This window comes from Mandrillus leucophaeus, unplaced genomic scaffold (assembly GCF_000951045.1).
Source record: "Mandrillus leucophaeus isolate KB7577 unplaced genomic scaffold, Mleu.le_1.0 Scaffold64, whole genome shotgun sequence".
Classification (NCBI taxonomy): Eukaryota; Metazoa; Chordata; class Mammalia; order Primates; family Cercopithecidae; genus Mandrillus; species Mandrillus leucophaeus.
Genome location: NW_012106919.1, coordinates 742793 through 758786, shown reverse-complemented (window position 1 = coordinate 758786; position 15994 = coordinate 742793). Strand labels below are relative to the sequence as shown.

The 15994-nt window shown below is 42.7% G+C and overlaps 2 protein-coding genes across 3 annotated transcripts in view; one reads left to right on the top strand and one right to left on the bottom strand.

The window, feature by feature from the left end:
- The window catches only part of RAP1A (RAP1A, member of RAS oncogene family), a 180800-nt gene that overhangs the window by 132635 nt on the left and 32171 nt on the right, over positions 1–15994 (bottom strand). The window lies entirely within an intron of this gene.
- Positions 14115–15994, top strand: part of LOC105554313 (adenosine receptor A3) — an 89557-nt gene continuing 87677 nt past the window's right edge. For both annotated transcript variants that reach the window (XM_012000724.1, XM_012000723.1), the window contains exon 1: positions 14115–14269. In XM_012000724.1, coding sequence (XP_011856114.1) covers positions 14166–14269 — 104 coding nt within the window. In that variant the 5' untranslated portion in view covers positions 14115–14165. The remainder of the gene's footprint in view (positions 14270–15994) is intronic.

Below are 15994 nucleotides of genomic sequence, written 5' to 3'. Positions count from 1 at the left end.
AGTTCAAACACATCCACTTTTAATCCTTTTCTTATTTAAGTCTCCAAACTAGAAGTAAACATGCTCTGCTTCATCACTCCTTGTCCATTTAGACATTTGCCAGAGCACCTAAGATACTTGATTATATTTATTTGCTGACTCATCTTGTCTCCTTCTAAGTGACTGTGGACTCCTTTAAGTGCAAAGACTGTGTCTTTTAGTTGGCATACAGGAGATGCTCAATTAAATATTCTCTAATAGAGAAGCAATGTAGCAGACTTCAGGATGAGTGGAGAAGAGGGAAATAGGCCCACAGCCCCAACTGCCTTTATAGAGCCTGACATTACTTCATGGGAAGAACATAATTAAGTGGGATAAGAAGAGAAAAAATTGTAATAAAAGCCAATCACTTTGTATGCTTTATGTCTCATTTAATCCATGATATAAATATTATTTTTTAAATTTGGGAAATTGAGACTTCAGAGAGGTTAAGGATCTTGCCCAGATGAAACAGCTGGCAAACCTCCAAAATCCAAGCTCCTAATCTAAATCCAATAATATATGATCCTACAGTTTGAATGAAGCCCTAAAAAAATCTGTTTATGGAGCTATTACCATCAGGGATCATCTTGACCACTTAACATAGAAGAAACTCACTTTTCTACAAAAGAATACCCATATGTCAGCTGATTAATCCAAGTTTTCAGGGTCTGGAATTTCTGCTACTTTTTTTCTTTCTTTTTTTTTTTTTTGAGACAGAGTCTTGCTCTGCTGCCCAGGCTGGAGTGCAGTGGCACACTCTCAGCTCACTGCAAACTCTGCCTCCTGGGTTCAAGGGATTCTCCTGCCTCAGCCTCCCGAGTAGCTGGGATTACAGGCGCATGCCACCACACCCGGCTAATTTTGTATTTTTAGTAGAGACAGGGTTTCGCCATGTTGACCAGGCTGGTCTCAAACTCTTAACCTCTGGTGATCCGCCTGCCTCAACCTCCCAAAGTCCTGGGATTACAGGTGTGGGCCACCGCACCCCGCCGAATTTCTGCTATTCTTTCATGATTCATCCTCCAACTCTAGAAAAACCACTAAAAACATAAACATGCCCAAGTGCTTGGATCCACATCTGATGGCCCCATGGAACTTCCTGGGTCTCAGGGGACAAGGAAAGTCTGATCTGTGTGTGGCCAGCCAGGTACCTGGAAGGGACCACATCTTGGAGCATAGTAAGAGCCTTGGTGATGCAGACTCTGGAACTCTAGTAAAGATGTTCATCTTAGGTAACCCAAGGTTGAGTTTGTTTTCCCTCTCCTTGTTCCCTCTTCCTAAAGCTCTGGCTGCAGGCCACATGGAGGCTTACCTCCTAGTAGCTTCGTTAATGACTTTAGAGTCTGATTGAGATCAGGTGGCCTCCAAGCTGGCACCAACACCCATTACACTCTCCAAAGATAAGGAAGCCAAACATTAGTTAGCTGGAGCAAACAGTGCCATAAGCATACCCACACGTTCCTCCCTCCCCTCACCCTTCCAGAGGAGCAGCAAAATGCCGCCCCTGTACTTATTAGGGTAGGGAAGTAAGGAACTAAATACAACTCGACTTGAACTATTTAAGGTCGCTGTAACCCACAGGGGTTCTCCTGCAGAGAATGTTTTCTTTATTTTCCCCTGCTGAATGAAGTGTCTTCCTTTCTTCCTTCAGGCATTCTCCAGATGACTTTACCTGCCTGAGCACTTTAACTCCATGATCCTGAATTATATATATACTTAAGTGGCACTGCCATCTCTAGTCATGATATATACAAATACAGTATTCAATTTACTGAGTATTTTCTAGCCACTTGATGCATTTGGTTTTGTGTCTTGTGTATCCAGTGGTTTATAACTCTCCTTAGGACTCAGAAACCTATTTCTTCAGTGTTGCCTGCTGTGGTCCTGTAACCAGCAGCATCAGAATCACCTGGGAGCTTGTTTGAAATGCAGACCCTAGACCCACTGAATCAGAATTTGCATTTTAACAAGTTCCCCAGGTGATCCACATGCACTTTAAGGTTTGAGATGTCCTGGACTAGAATGTCGTTTGTGGATACACTCTTTCATGATCCCAGTGCAGAGAATAGTATGCAGGGCAGGTTCAGTTTTCTCTGTCCCCCAAGGTCCTCAGGTGTAGACAAATAATTCTGCTGATTCCCTTTTGTATGTTTTTGTGTATATTACATATTTTCAATGCCCTGCTCAGATATTTTTATTATTAGAAACATTTACTGAGCATTCATGTGCTAGGTGATTTACGGGCATTATTTCTTCTATTGTATGAGTTCGATAAGGCTGCTATAACAAAATACACTAGGCTGAATGGCTTAAACAACAGCAATTTATTTTCCCACAGTTCTGGAGGCTAGAAGTCCAAGATGAAGGTGTCAGCAGGTTTAGTGTCTCCTAAGGCCTCTCTCTGTGGCTTGCAGGTGGCCACTTTCTCACTGTGTCCTCACATGGTCTTTTCTCTGTGTGCACTTGTGCCTGGTGTCTCTGTGTCAATATTTCCAATTCCTATAAGGACACTTGGAGGTATTGGGGGTTAACTTCAACATATAAACTTGAGCACGGGGACACAATTCATTTAGCCCATAACAACTATGAAGCGGCTAATTATTATCATCCTCACTTTACAGATGAAGAAACAGAAGCTTAAAGACGTTTAGTACCTTCAGGCTGGGTGTGGTGGCTCATGCCTGTAATCTCAGCAATTTGGGAGGCTGAGGCGGGCATATCACTTGAGGCCAGGAGTTTGAGACCAGCCTGGCCAATGTGGCGAAACCTGTCTCTACTAAACATACAAAAATTAGCTGAGTGTGGTGATGCATGCCTGTAATCCCAGCTACTCGGTTTTAGACACAAGAGTAACTGGAACCCTTGCACTCTGGAGGCAGAAGTTGCAGTGAGCCGTGATCGTGCCACTGCACTCTAGCCTGGGCAACAGACTGAGACTCTATCTCAAAAAAAAAAAAAGAAAGACATTCGGTAACTTAGGTAATGTCATACAGGTAGTAATGATAGAGCCAGACAGAGCTGGAATTCATGTATTCATTTACTTCACAAATATTTATTAGAATATTTACTATGTGGCTTGCATTATAGTAAGTGATAGAAATATAGAAAAAATTATTCCTTCTCTCATAAAACATATATTTTTGTGGATTTTTATTTTGGAGTCTATATGCTTACACTATCTACTGCTATAGCGATTCATTTTTTGTGCAGCCACAGATCACATAATTATTTCTTGCCGAATTCAAAAGAATGGTATAGCAGAGCCGCTACCTTCCAAACAAAACCAGGCTCTGAATTTGACTTCCCAAAAACCTGTCTGGGACTATACTTGTTTCAGGTCAGTTCCAACTATTTCCTACAGTTACTGACTCATCTTAGTTTGTCTGGGACTTTACTAGTTTTAGCATGAAATTTCTGTGTCTCAGGAGAAGTGAAAGATCTCTATAGTGAGAATTACACGACACTGCTCAAAGAAATCAGAGATAATACAAACAAATGGAAAAACATTCCATGTTCATGGATCAGAAGAATCAATATCATTAAAATGGCCATACTGCTCAAAGCAATTTACAGATTCAATGCTCTTTGTATCAAACTACCAATGACATTCTTCACAGAACTAGAGAAAACTATTTCAAAATTCAGATAGAACTAAAACAGAGCCTGAATAGCCAAGGCAATCCTAAGCAAAAAGGACAAAGCTGGAGAAATCATGCTTCCCAACTTCAAGCTATACTGCAGGGCTAGAGTAACCAAAACAGCACAGCACTGGTACAAAAACAGACACATAGACCAATGGAACAGAATAGAGAACCCAGAAAAAAGGCTGCACACATACAACCGTCTGATCTTCGACAAAGCTGACAAAAACAAGCAATGAGGAAAGGACTCCTTATTCAATTCATGGTGCTAGGAGAACTGGCTAGCCACATGCAGAAGATTGAAACTGGACCCCTTCTTTACACTATATACAAAAATCAACTGAAGATAGATTAAAGACTTAAATGTAAAACTCAAAACTATAAAAACCCTGGAAGACGACCTAGGCAATACCATTTTGGACATAGGAACAGTCACATATTTCATGACAAAGACGCTGAAAGCAATTGCAACAAAAGCAAAAATTGACAAATGGTGTTTAATTAAACTAAAGAGCTTCTGCACAGCAAAAGATACTATCAACAGAGTAAACAGACAAAGTATAGAAAGGGAGAAAATATTTGCAATCTATGCATCTGGCAAAGGTCTAGTTTCCAGCATCTATAAGGGACTTTAACAAATTTACAAGAAAAAAACAACCCCATTGAAAAATGGGCAAAGGACATGAAAAGACACTTTTCAAAAAAAGACATACATGTGGCCAACAAGCATGTGAAGAAAAGCTTAATATCACTGAGCATTAGAGAAATGCAAATCAAAACCACATGAGATACCATTTCACACCAGTCAGAGTGGTTATTACTAAAAAGTCAAGGCTGGGTGCAGTGACTCATGCCTGTAATCCCAGCATTTTGGGAGGCCAAGGTGGGCAGATTGCCTGAGGTCAGGAGTTCGAGACCAGCCTGGCTAACATGGTGAAACTCTGTCTCTACTAAAAATACAAAAATTAGCTGGGCATTGTGGCTCATGCCTGTAGTCCCAGCTACTCTGGAGGCTGAGGCAGGAGAATTGCTTCAACCCACGAGGCAAAAAAAAAAAAAAAAAAAAGTCAAAAAAAACAGATGCTGGTGAGGTTACACAGAAAGGGAATCCTTACACACTGTTGGTGGGAGTGCACATTAGTTTAACCATTGTGGAAAGCAGTGTGGCAGTTCCTCAAAGAGCTAAAAACAGAACTACCATTTGTCCCATTACTCAGTATATACCCAAAGGAATATGAATTGTTCCACCATAAGAACACATGCATACATAGGTTCATTGGAGTACTATTCACAATAGCAAACACATGGAATCAACTAAATGCCCATCAGTGATAGACTGGATAAAGAAAATGTGGTACATATTCACCATGGAATACTATGCAGCCACAAAAAAGAATGAGATCATGTCCTTTGCAGGAACGTGGATGGAGCTGGAGGCCATTATCCTTAGCAAACTAACACAGGAACAGAAAACCAAATGCTGCACATTTTTTCTTATAAGTGGGAACTAAATGATGAGAACACATGGACACAAATAGACACTGGGTCCTCCCTAAGAGTGGAGGGTGGGAGGAGGGAGAGGAGCAGAAAAAAATAATTGTTGGGTACTAGGCTTAGTACCAGGGTGATAAAATAATTTATACAACAAACCTCTGTGACACGAGTTTACCTATACAGCAAACCTGCACATGTACCCCAAACCTAAAATAAAAGTTGAAAAAAGAGAAAGTTCTATTTCCCAGTAACCTCTATAGTCCTGAGAAAACCATGACAGTTGGTCACCCTCCTATTTCCCAGTCTGGGCCTTGAAAACATAGAGGATGAGGAAAGATCAAGCATCACATAAATAGGTCTAACTTCAGAATCAGAGCAGATTGATGGGGTGGTGAAACTTCAGCTTCACCCAGGCCTGTCTCTACTGCTGAAGTAGAAATAATCTAGTCCAGTCTACTGCCTCCAAAGATGGGAAGTGAATCAGGGGGTAAATGGAACATCTCAAGCATTGTCCATTCTCAATGTAGGCATGAACACTGTAAATGAACAAGATGATCTCTTGAGGTATTTCAGGCTGAGGATTCCTGAGTTGCAAATCTCCAAGCATCTTTCTTTAATCTCAGCTTCAATTCACAACATGTAAGAAATTCTAATGGCAGGAAGCTGTGGGATGGCCCAGGCAATCCTCTCTGAGTTTGCCATCTTGAGGAGAACAGAGCGCTGCATGCTTTTTAATGCAAGAGCCTTTGGAATGTGGTGAAAGGAGCTTCTGAAAGGCAGCCAAATCCTACTACATAATTGATTGCCACGGCATACCCTGGTTGACCGGCTCTGATACCTCCCTGGTGCTGGTGCATCTTTCTGCTGCCAGTTATCTCTTCGCAACTTGCTCAGAGGCAGCTCTGGCAAGCTTGTGCATATGGAAATAGCAGGTTTCTCAGCTGCAGAGGTGCCAAGGGCACTGTGCTGCAGCCCCTGCTTTCTGTCATTCTGTTAGCTCACAGGATTCAATAAAGAGGGTCAGAGAATAAGGAGTAATCAGAGAGCCTCATAATTAACTAAATCTGGGAAAACTCCCAAATAAGAAATTTAGCCTTTTTAAATTACAAAAATAGCCAAAAATCTATGCCATTTTATCTATCCTCTCACCAAATTCAAGGTTATGTATGGAGTTGGGGCTATATGTTCTTCTAGCAGAATGACCTGTCCCAAAATAAAGGGTTTCCCATAATCTTTCTGATTTCAGAGAGAAGGGATTTCTTAGCCATTTTTAGCCCCTCATCATGCTTCCTGTGTTCCAAGCTAGTCAGTGAATTAACTGATACGTGTTTAATTAAGAACCTGTGTGCAATTGTGGTGCAATAAAAAATACATTTGGTTTTAGTCTCTTGTTCAAGTCAAGAAGTTCCTAAAACCCTTGGAACTTCCCGACTGACAGGAGTGCCTTTTGTCATTCATAAGGAACCCCTTTAACCACATCTGGATTTATGCTAATGAGGTGACTCAGGTTTGAGTGCCTAGGTAGCTCCAGGATGGAGGCTGGTCACCAGAAAGACTGAACTTTCAGTCCCATCCCCTGAACTCCAGAAAGGGTGGGAAGCAGGGCTCTTGAAATTGATTGTAAAAAGTCTTGAACAATGGGACTCAGGAAGCTTCTGGGTTGGTGAACACAGGGATGGGCTGGGACAAGGTGCACCTGGACAGAGCGTGAAAACTCTGCGTGCCCTGCCCCATACCGTGCCTCAGACATCTCTTCCATTTGGCTATTCCTAAGTTGTATCTTTTAAAATAAGCCAGTAAATGTAAGCAAAGTTCTTCCCTGAATTCTGTGAGTCATTCTAGCCAATGATTAAACCTGAGGGGGAGTCATGGCAACCCTTGAATTTGTAGTCAGGCAGAAGTGCAGGTAGCCTGGGCACCTGAAGTGGGGGTAGTCTTGTGAGACTGAGCCCTTACCCTGTGAGGTCTGTGCTGGCTCCAGTAGTTAGTGTCACAATTGAATTGAATTGCTGGACATTGCTATGGTTTGTTTGTCTTCACCAAAACTCATGTTGAAATTTGGTCCCCATGTGGCTGAATTGGGAAGTGGGGCTTGGTGGGAGTTGTTTGAGTCATGGGGGTGGCTCCCTCATGAATGGCTTAGTGCTGCTCTTGTGGTAGTGAGTGACTTCTTGCTCTGGCCAGACTGGGTTAGTTCCTGCGGGAGTGATTTGTTATAAAGCCAGATGCCCCTCAGGCTTTTCTCTCTTCATACACGTTTGCTTCACCTTTGACCTTCTCTGTCATGTTATGACACAGCGCAAAAACCCTCACCAGAAGCCAGGACCACATCCTTGAGTTCTTAGCCTGCAGAACCATGAGCTAAATAAACCTCTTTGTAAATTACCCAGTCTCAGGTATTCTTTTATAGCAGCACAAAATGGACTAAGACGGACACCAAGTTGGTGTTGGAGAATTGAAGAATCAGTGTGGAATCTCCCCACTGCGTGCTCCCCCACATTTGGCATCAGAAAATATAATGAACATACTAAGTACAAAGGAGGAGACACGAAAATAATAGATGGTTACTTACAGAGTTTACAATCAGCTGCGGGTTCAAATGCACATGAAAAAATGTACAATTCAAAGCCATTTTGATAGGTGCCCAACCTTCAACCTTGGTTTGACCTTGAAGTCCCTTTCAACTTTAGCGTATTTTCACTCTGTGATTCTCAGGCACACAGACAATAGGACTGTGAAATGGCTCCTTGCCTCTTACGTGGCCTCTGAGGCTTGGTTTTGAAGCCTGTTTCCAGGAGGATCTGCCACACTCACCAGTCACGACACTGGCGTGGCAGTGAGAGCAGGATGCTGGCTGTTTGCTCACGGGGCATTTGAGATCCCATGCCAAAATGCAAGTTAGGTTGGCACAACTTTGCCTGTCCCCTGGGACATTAAGAAGGTTCCCCTCACTACACAGTCAGGAGATAGCACTCAAGCAGTTTCCTCCCTGACATTTTATACTTTTCTTTTAGTTTTTCCCTGTCCACATGGAAGGAATACTACAGAGACTCCTCTTCTCAATGGGAAAAGACTTTGTAATATTTCCTGTTAATCAGAACCTTCCATTGAGACCTTTGAGACCCCAAACATTTTGTGAATCCCAAAGTGCTAAAAAGTGGGAGATTCTAATACTTCTGAGCAGGTAGTGCAGCTACCTGTACACCAAACGCGATTTGAAGACTTCTGGGAAGAACTCCTGGCCAAAGGTACCTCCCCATCTTAGATAATGATTCCTTGATGTGGGCCTTGGAGAAATTCATGAAGTCTTTGGAGGCTCTTAAAAGTGAACCCCAGAAAGATAACAGTTTAGAACCCTAGACTCATTCAGGTAGAAGACAGCCTAGGAATAACCTAGCTCATTCCTTAATTTTCCAGTACAGAGACAGAACTTGACTTGCCTGGGACCTTGCACCCAGTACAGCAGCTGAGCTGGGCTATTTCCAAGTACAGTTGACCCCTGAATAATGAAGGGGTTAGGTTAGAGGTGCTGACCCCTGGCAAAGTCGGAAATCCAAGGGTAACTTTTTTTTTTTTGGAGATGGAGTCTCACTCTGGAGTGCAATGGTGTGATCTCGGCTCACTGCAACCTCCACCTCCTGGGCTCAAAATTCCCCTGCCTCAGCCTCCTGAGTAGCTGGGACTACAGGTGTGCGCCACCATTCCTGGCTAATTTTTGTATTTTTAGTAGAGACAGGGTTTCACTATGTTGCTCAGCCTGGTCTCAAACTCTTGACCTCGTGATCCGCCCACCTCGGCCTCCCAAAGTGCTGGGATTACAGGCGTGAGCCACCGTGCCCGGCCTCTGAGTGTAACTTTTGACTTTCCCAAAACTTAACTACTAACAGCCTACAGTTAAGAAGCCTTACACAGTCAACATAAACAGTCGATAATATGCAGAATAAAATTTTGTATATTATATGTATTATATATTGTATATAATATAGTAAGCTAGAGAAAAGAAAAGTTATTAAAAATCATAAGGAAGAGAAATTGTATTTACTATTAATTAAGTGGAAGTGAATCATCACAAAGATCTTTATCCTCATCATCTTCATGTTGAGTAGGCTGAGGAGAAGAAGGTGGAAGAGGAGAGGTTGGTCCTACTGTCTCAGGAGTGGCAGGAGCGGAAGAGATGGAGGAAGTGGAAGGGAGGCAGGAGAGGCGGGCATACTCAGTGTAACTTTTATTGAAAAAATCCATATGTGAGTGAACCTGTAAAGTTTGAACCTGTGTTGTTTAGGGGTCAAATGTATTACCAGAACTCTTTCAGTATTATTAGGCTACCTCCCTAATGAATGAGCAAAGAATCATTAGCTAGCTGTGACTGATATGGTTTGGATGTTCATTTCCTCCAAATCTCATGTTGAAAAATGTGAATCCCAGTGTTGGAGGTGGGGCCTGGTGGGAAGTGATTGAGTCATGGGGGTGGATCCCTCATGAATGGTTTAGCACCATCCCCTTGGTGATGAGTGAATTCTCGCTCAGTTAGTTCACTTGAGATCTGGGTGTTTAAAAGAGCCTGCCCTCCTCCCCACCACTTGGGGTTCCTCACTGGCCATGTGACTGCTCCTGCTTTGCCTTGCACCATGAACAAAAGCTCCCTGAGGCCTCACTAGAAGCTGAGTAGATGCCAGAGTCATGCTTCCTGTACAGCCTGCAGAACCATGAGCCAATTAAGCCTCTTTTCTTTATAAATTACCCAGCCTCAGGTATTCCTTTATAGCAATGCAAGAACAGACTAACACAGTGACTATGACCCTTGGGGCATGACTCTAAGAGTGGCCTAGAGGTACGAAAGTGTGAGAAGGAAGGAATAAAGCCCAAGGTGGTAAGAGGACACTAAATATCATTCTTGGATTTCCCCTGGAAATGTGGACAAGGAGGCACAGTAATAGCCCACTGTTCCTGGATATTCTGCTCAGGGGCCAGGCATAGGGATAAATGGACCATATTTTTCTAAAGATCTTTATTAGTCTGCTCAGGCTGCCATAACAAGGTACCACAGACAGGGGGTCTTAAACAACAGAAATTAATTTTTTCATAGTTCTGGAGGCTAGATGTCCAAGATCAAGGTGACAGAAAATTTGGTTTCTGGTGAGGACTCTCTTCCTGGCTTACAGAGAGTCACTTTCTCAATGTGTTCTGGCAAGGCCTTTCCTCTGTGCCCTGCAGAAGGTTGGGGGGTGGTGATGGGGAAGATAGAGAAAGAGTAAGAGTGACAGAGAGACACATATATGTCTCTGGTGTCTCTTCTTCTTCTTATAAGGACACCTAACCTATCAGCTCAGGGTCCTACCTTGATGACTTCATTTAACCTCAGTTACCTGCTGAAAGACCATAGCTCCAAATACAGTTACATTTGGGGCTAGGGCTTCAATAGATGAATTTTGGGGGGACATAATTCAGTCCACAATAGGATTGTCATTTTATCCTGGGGAGAATCTCCAGCTAGTAGTACGGAGTTAATCTTGGCAGTGATAAGACTTTTAGCAAGAACTGGGTTTGCCATTTAAGGCCTTTCTACTTTTAGCTGACAAAGTTTCCAGCTTCATAGGGCACAAAATATTATCCAAAACCTGTTTTCTACCTAGTGTTTATGTAATTCACGTATCTTACACATCCCGCTGGTGGCCTATCCCTCAGGAAGATACCCAAGCACCTTTCACCTCAGGTGAGTTGAGTGCCCCTCCTGTCTGCACCCACTACACTCTGTGGATAGAGCTCTTATACCTGCATTTATAATGTAGTTCTACAATGACCTATTTATGTATCTCCTTCTTTAAATGGTAGATTTCTTGAGGGCAGGGCCTATGTCTGTTCTCATTCACGTTTATATCTCTATGTACTGCTCAGTGCCCATAACCCATCAGCTGATACATGTTTAATGGATTTAAAAAAATGGCCTTCTCAAACAATCGATATGCTAGTGAAGTTTAAGGGTCAGGGCCCCTCATTTGCATGAGAACCTACCTAGTGATTTTAAATTCATAATTGGGTATTATTTTCCTTAAAGAGACCCTTCCTCCTCCCCGGTCCATAAAAAAAAAAAAAAAAACTCAACCAACAGCTATATAAATTTTAGGCTCCACAAAACCTGGGCATGCCCCTGGGTTGCTGAGATGGGTGTGACTCTATTGAATATATGTTCCCTGTTTGCCATTTGAGGAGTAGGAAGCACCTGAAATACATTTCTCCTTTCCCGAGATTATTTTTGAGAGATGTAATCTTGCCACTTAACCATCCTCTGATCAAAGGAAATGCAAATGCTGGAGCAGTGTACCTGGCAGCATGGAATACATTGACTTCTAAAAATTATACTAATCAAAGACAAACAAGATGCCCAGGTGGAATTCCAGGAGATGTTTCTTGATTCATATTGTTTACGGTCTGAGGGAAGTATGGCCACTGAAGTCAGCCCTCACACCCTGCATCCCTTTAGGAGCTCAGTCATTTGCTTGGACACCTGGCTTTGGAGGGCAGTAGTCATTTGCTTTTCAGAGCCTACAGTGTTAGGGACTGATCTCTAAGCCATCCTGTTACCCTCATTTTTCATACCTATCCAATGACAAGTCTAGCCAACCTGACCTCTCATAATGTCTCACATTAGCCGACTTCTCTCTTCTCCTCCACTATCACTGCCCTCGACTCTTGCCTCATTTTTGCAAGGAGCACTAACTGGTCTTCCTCCTTCCATGCTTGCCCCACTTCATTGTATGCTCCACATGATAGTCAGAATGACCTTTGCAACAATCCCAGCTGGCCAGGTGTCTTCCCTCGGTAGCTCCCTGTTATACTCACGATAAAGCTCAAATTCCCTTGAATTACACATGAGACCTTCAGACCCAGCTTCTGTTTACTTTTTCTGCCTCATCTCCACCTACCTGCTTGCTGACACTTCAGGACTCATCATTCTGAGTTATTTGTGCCTCCTCGAAGGTGCCATGCTCTGTCTGCGATCTGGACATTGGCACATGTAGCCCCTCTGCCTTGAGGTTTCTTCTACATCCCTGGCTTGTCTCTTCCACTTTGAGTTTAGGTTAGTGCTGTCCAGTAGAAATATTATGTGAGCCACATATTTATTTAATTGTAGATTTTGTAGTAGCAACATTTTTTAAAAGTGAAAGTAGAAAGTACATGAGCACTACAAAACAATCATGAAATCTTATGGGACGCAATGACAAAAGTAGAAGTAGTCCTACCAAAACTGTAAGGTTGAATTTAAGGGAAAAATATTTCACACTGTTTCAGTTTTATATTTAAATTAATTAATATTAAACATTTGGTTCCCCAGTCATACTAGTCACATTTAACATCTTTAATAACCCCATTGGGCCAGTGGTCTCCTTCCGAATGGCACAGGTTTAGACTTCAGTTTCTCTGACCTCCCATCTGCAGTAGGTGCCTTCCATATGTTACTACAGTAATCAGGGCTTAACCCTCTCGCAGTACCAGTTACACTGTGACATAGCTGTCTGCTTACTTGTCTCTGTTCTCCATCAGACTCAGCTTCTTGACAGTAATGCCTTTGTCTTATTCATCTCTGTATCGTCAGCACCCAACAATTCTGGCCTAAAATAATTGCTTGGTTTGTTTGAATGAGGTTGAATGCCTGAAAAACAACAATCTTCTATGGGCCTATGAGGCATTACAAAATCAGGTCCCTCACTTGCTCACTCTGACCTCATCTTCTACTACACTCCCCTTTGTTCATTCTGCTCCAGCCGCTCTGGCCTCCTTCCCATTCTGTGAATAACCTAAGTATGAGGGAAGCTTAGGGCCTTTGCACTATGTTCTTTGTGCCTGGAAAACCCTTCCCTTGAGGGCCAATTGGCTTTGCTTCTTCCTGTATTGCATTTAGGTGTCTTATTAAATCTGCCTTCCCTGAACAACTTCTTTCCAACATAGACCCCATTCCGCCAGTTAATTTCCTAAGTTTATTTTTTATTATAATGTCCATCACCATTTGGCATGCTATTTATTTAGTTAGTCTGTCCCAACTGTAATGCAAGTTTCATGATAGCAAGCATGGGGTGCTTTTTCTGGGGTGATCAGTGATGCATTCACCCAAGTAAGTTTTTTTTTTTTTTTTTTAACAGTTGGGGTCTCGCAGTCTGAGCGCGGTGGCTCATGCCTATAATCCCAGCACTTTGGGAGGCCGAGGCGGGTGGATCACGAGGTCAGGAGATTGAGACTATCCTGGCTGACATGGTGAACCCTTGTCTCTACTAAAAATACAAAAAATTAGCCAGGTGTGGTGGCGGGCGCCTGTGGTCCCAGCTACTCAGGAGGCTGAGGCAGGAGAATGGCGTGAACCTGGGAGGTGGAAGTTGCAGTGAGCTGAGATCACGCCACTGCACTCCAGCCTCGGCGACCGAGTGAGACTCCATCTCAAAAAAAAAAAAAAGAGTTGGGGTCTCACTCTGTTGCCCAGGCTGGAGTGCAGTGGTGGTGCGATCATGGCTGACTGCATCTTCAATCTCTGGGGCTTAGGTGATCCTCCTACCTCAGCCTCCCAAGTAGTTAGGGATATAGGCATGAGCCACCATGCTAGGCCTACAATCCCAACTTAGAATAGTTCTGGCGCCTAACAGGTGCTTGATAAATATTTATTGACTGCAGGAATGTTAAGACTATCACAGGGAAGGTTAGGGAATGGGAAAAGGCAATAAGATACTCAGAAGTAGAGTTCCAGGAATTTCAATGTTTCTCCCATTTCAAGTTTCACAGCATCCAAATGGCTTGGAAAGCCACACAATGACCAGCTTTTCATTGATTTATGTGTAAAACTTGAGGCAGGAGTAAAAGGATAGTCATGAGTTTTAGGAGCTTGAGGCTTTATGAGTATGTCCCATTCTTTGCCCCCAAAACCAGGGAATTCCTGGTTCTCTAATGGCAGAAGGGTTGGATGGGTGGAATGTGGCTGTTGGAAGCTTCTGTGGCAGTTGGTAGAGACCACCAGTTGGACCAATGGAAGGGACTCCAGCAGCACCCACTGAGCAGGAGGCCAGGTGGGAAAGCTCCTGGGAAGAGCAGCCAGACTGGACCCTGGGCTGCTCGGCTCCTGAGTCACAGTGAGTCACGGCAGAAAATAGAGTTGCTGGGAGGCAGAGATTGGGGTCTGAGTCTGCATGCTGACCACTTTGGAACATATATTCATGATATGGGGCAAGCTACTTAATCAATGCTTTGTCCTAGCTTGTAAAAGAAAGATGATTTGTATTTCACAGGGTTGTGAAGATGATGTGACGTAGTATATGTGAAAATGCTCTGTGAACTGGAAAGTGTTTGACAAATATAAGTTATTAGGTCTGGAGGCATTTTCCCATGAATTCTCTTGTCTACCCACCCTACATCTTCGATCATTGAACTTATTGTATATAACTCAGGGCTCTTGTAAACTTTTACTTTGTTATAAAACTCAGGCTCGTTTCTCCTGAATGTCCCTCAAGGTTCAGAAAAACAAATCTCAATCTGGCCTTGGAGAACTTAAGGAGCCACATCCTGACATTTCAAGGAATACTGTTTTCCAATTATTTCATATGTGAATGTGTTATCTCCCCAGACAGACAGTAAGCTGCCTGTTGTTAAGAGCACAGACTTCAGTACTATGTTTGTTTGTTTATTTATTTATTTATTTTTGAGACAGGATCTCACTCTTTTGCCCTGGCTATAGTATAGTGGTGCTAATCACGGCTCACTGTGGCCTCCCTCCTGCGCTAAGTCAATCCTCCTGCCTCAGCCAATCCTCCTGCCTCAGCCACCTGGCACTAGAGGCACATGCCACTGCACCCAGCCTCAGTATTGGGTTTAAGGTTTAACTTTGCTTGCTTACTAGCTATGTAGGACTTTGAGTACGTTGCTTACTCTCTTTAAGCCTTAGTTTTCTCATCCACAATATTGACATTATAATAATAATTTATAAGGGGCTATTGTGAGAATCACAAAAGATAATCTATCTAAAGTTCTTAATCCAGTACCTGGTACATAGTAAAAGACTAATCAATGTATCTTCTTGGCAATAGCTACCAGCACAAGGCTAAGCATCTACTAGTATTGGGCTTTTCTAAAGTACTTGATTGACTGAGAACTAAAAGTAAACCAAAGAAAGCAGAGCAATTCAAAGCTAATCTTGGTTTTAGTCTTCCAGCCTATCAAGAGGAACTGAAAGGTGTATGGCCTCCTGATCCAGGCAGAGAAGTAAACAGCAATATAGAGGCGATTTATTTTCTTGGATTGACAATGGATAAATTTCATTTGAAGCATGGCAGTGGGTTTAGGTAGAGGGAGGGAATATTGGCAATTTTAGTCCTGAAATGTTGATGGGATGTTTATGGGACACAAGTTTGGGGCAGCATGACACAAATTTTCTAGGACATTTTCCACTTTCAAATCATCTGTCACATTTTCAGACCACACATTTTGATTTTTGTTCAGAAAATTTGATGGACACAAATGCAGGTGTACATGACCAATAATGATTAACATTTTATTTCTATGGCTATTTGTTTAATTTAACCACACAGACAACAGTTTAGAAACTCTTACTGAACTCTACCAACAGGTTCCAGGAGTCAAAAACAAGGTATAATTCTTGACCTCCTATTATAGTTGAGGAAACAGATACATAACTGTTTTGAAATGCTGAAGTGCTGTTTTAAGGGTTATGTACAAAATGATATGGATACGGAAGATAGGGGAAGATGTGGTGGGGTCAGAACAAATTTCACAGAGGAAATGGCAGGTCTGAAGAATAGCTAAGATTTGTCCATGTTGCCCACAAGAAAAGACCATCTCAT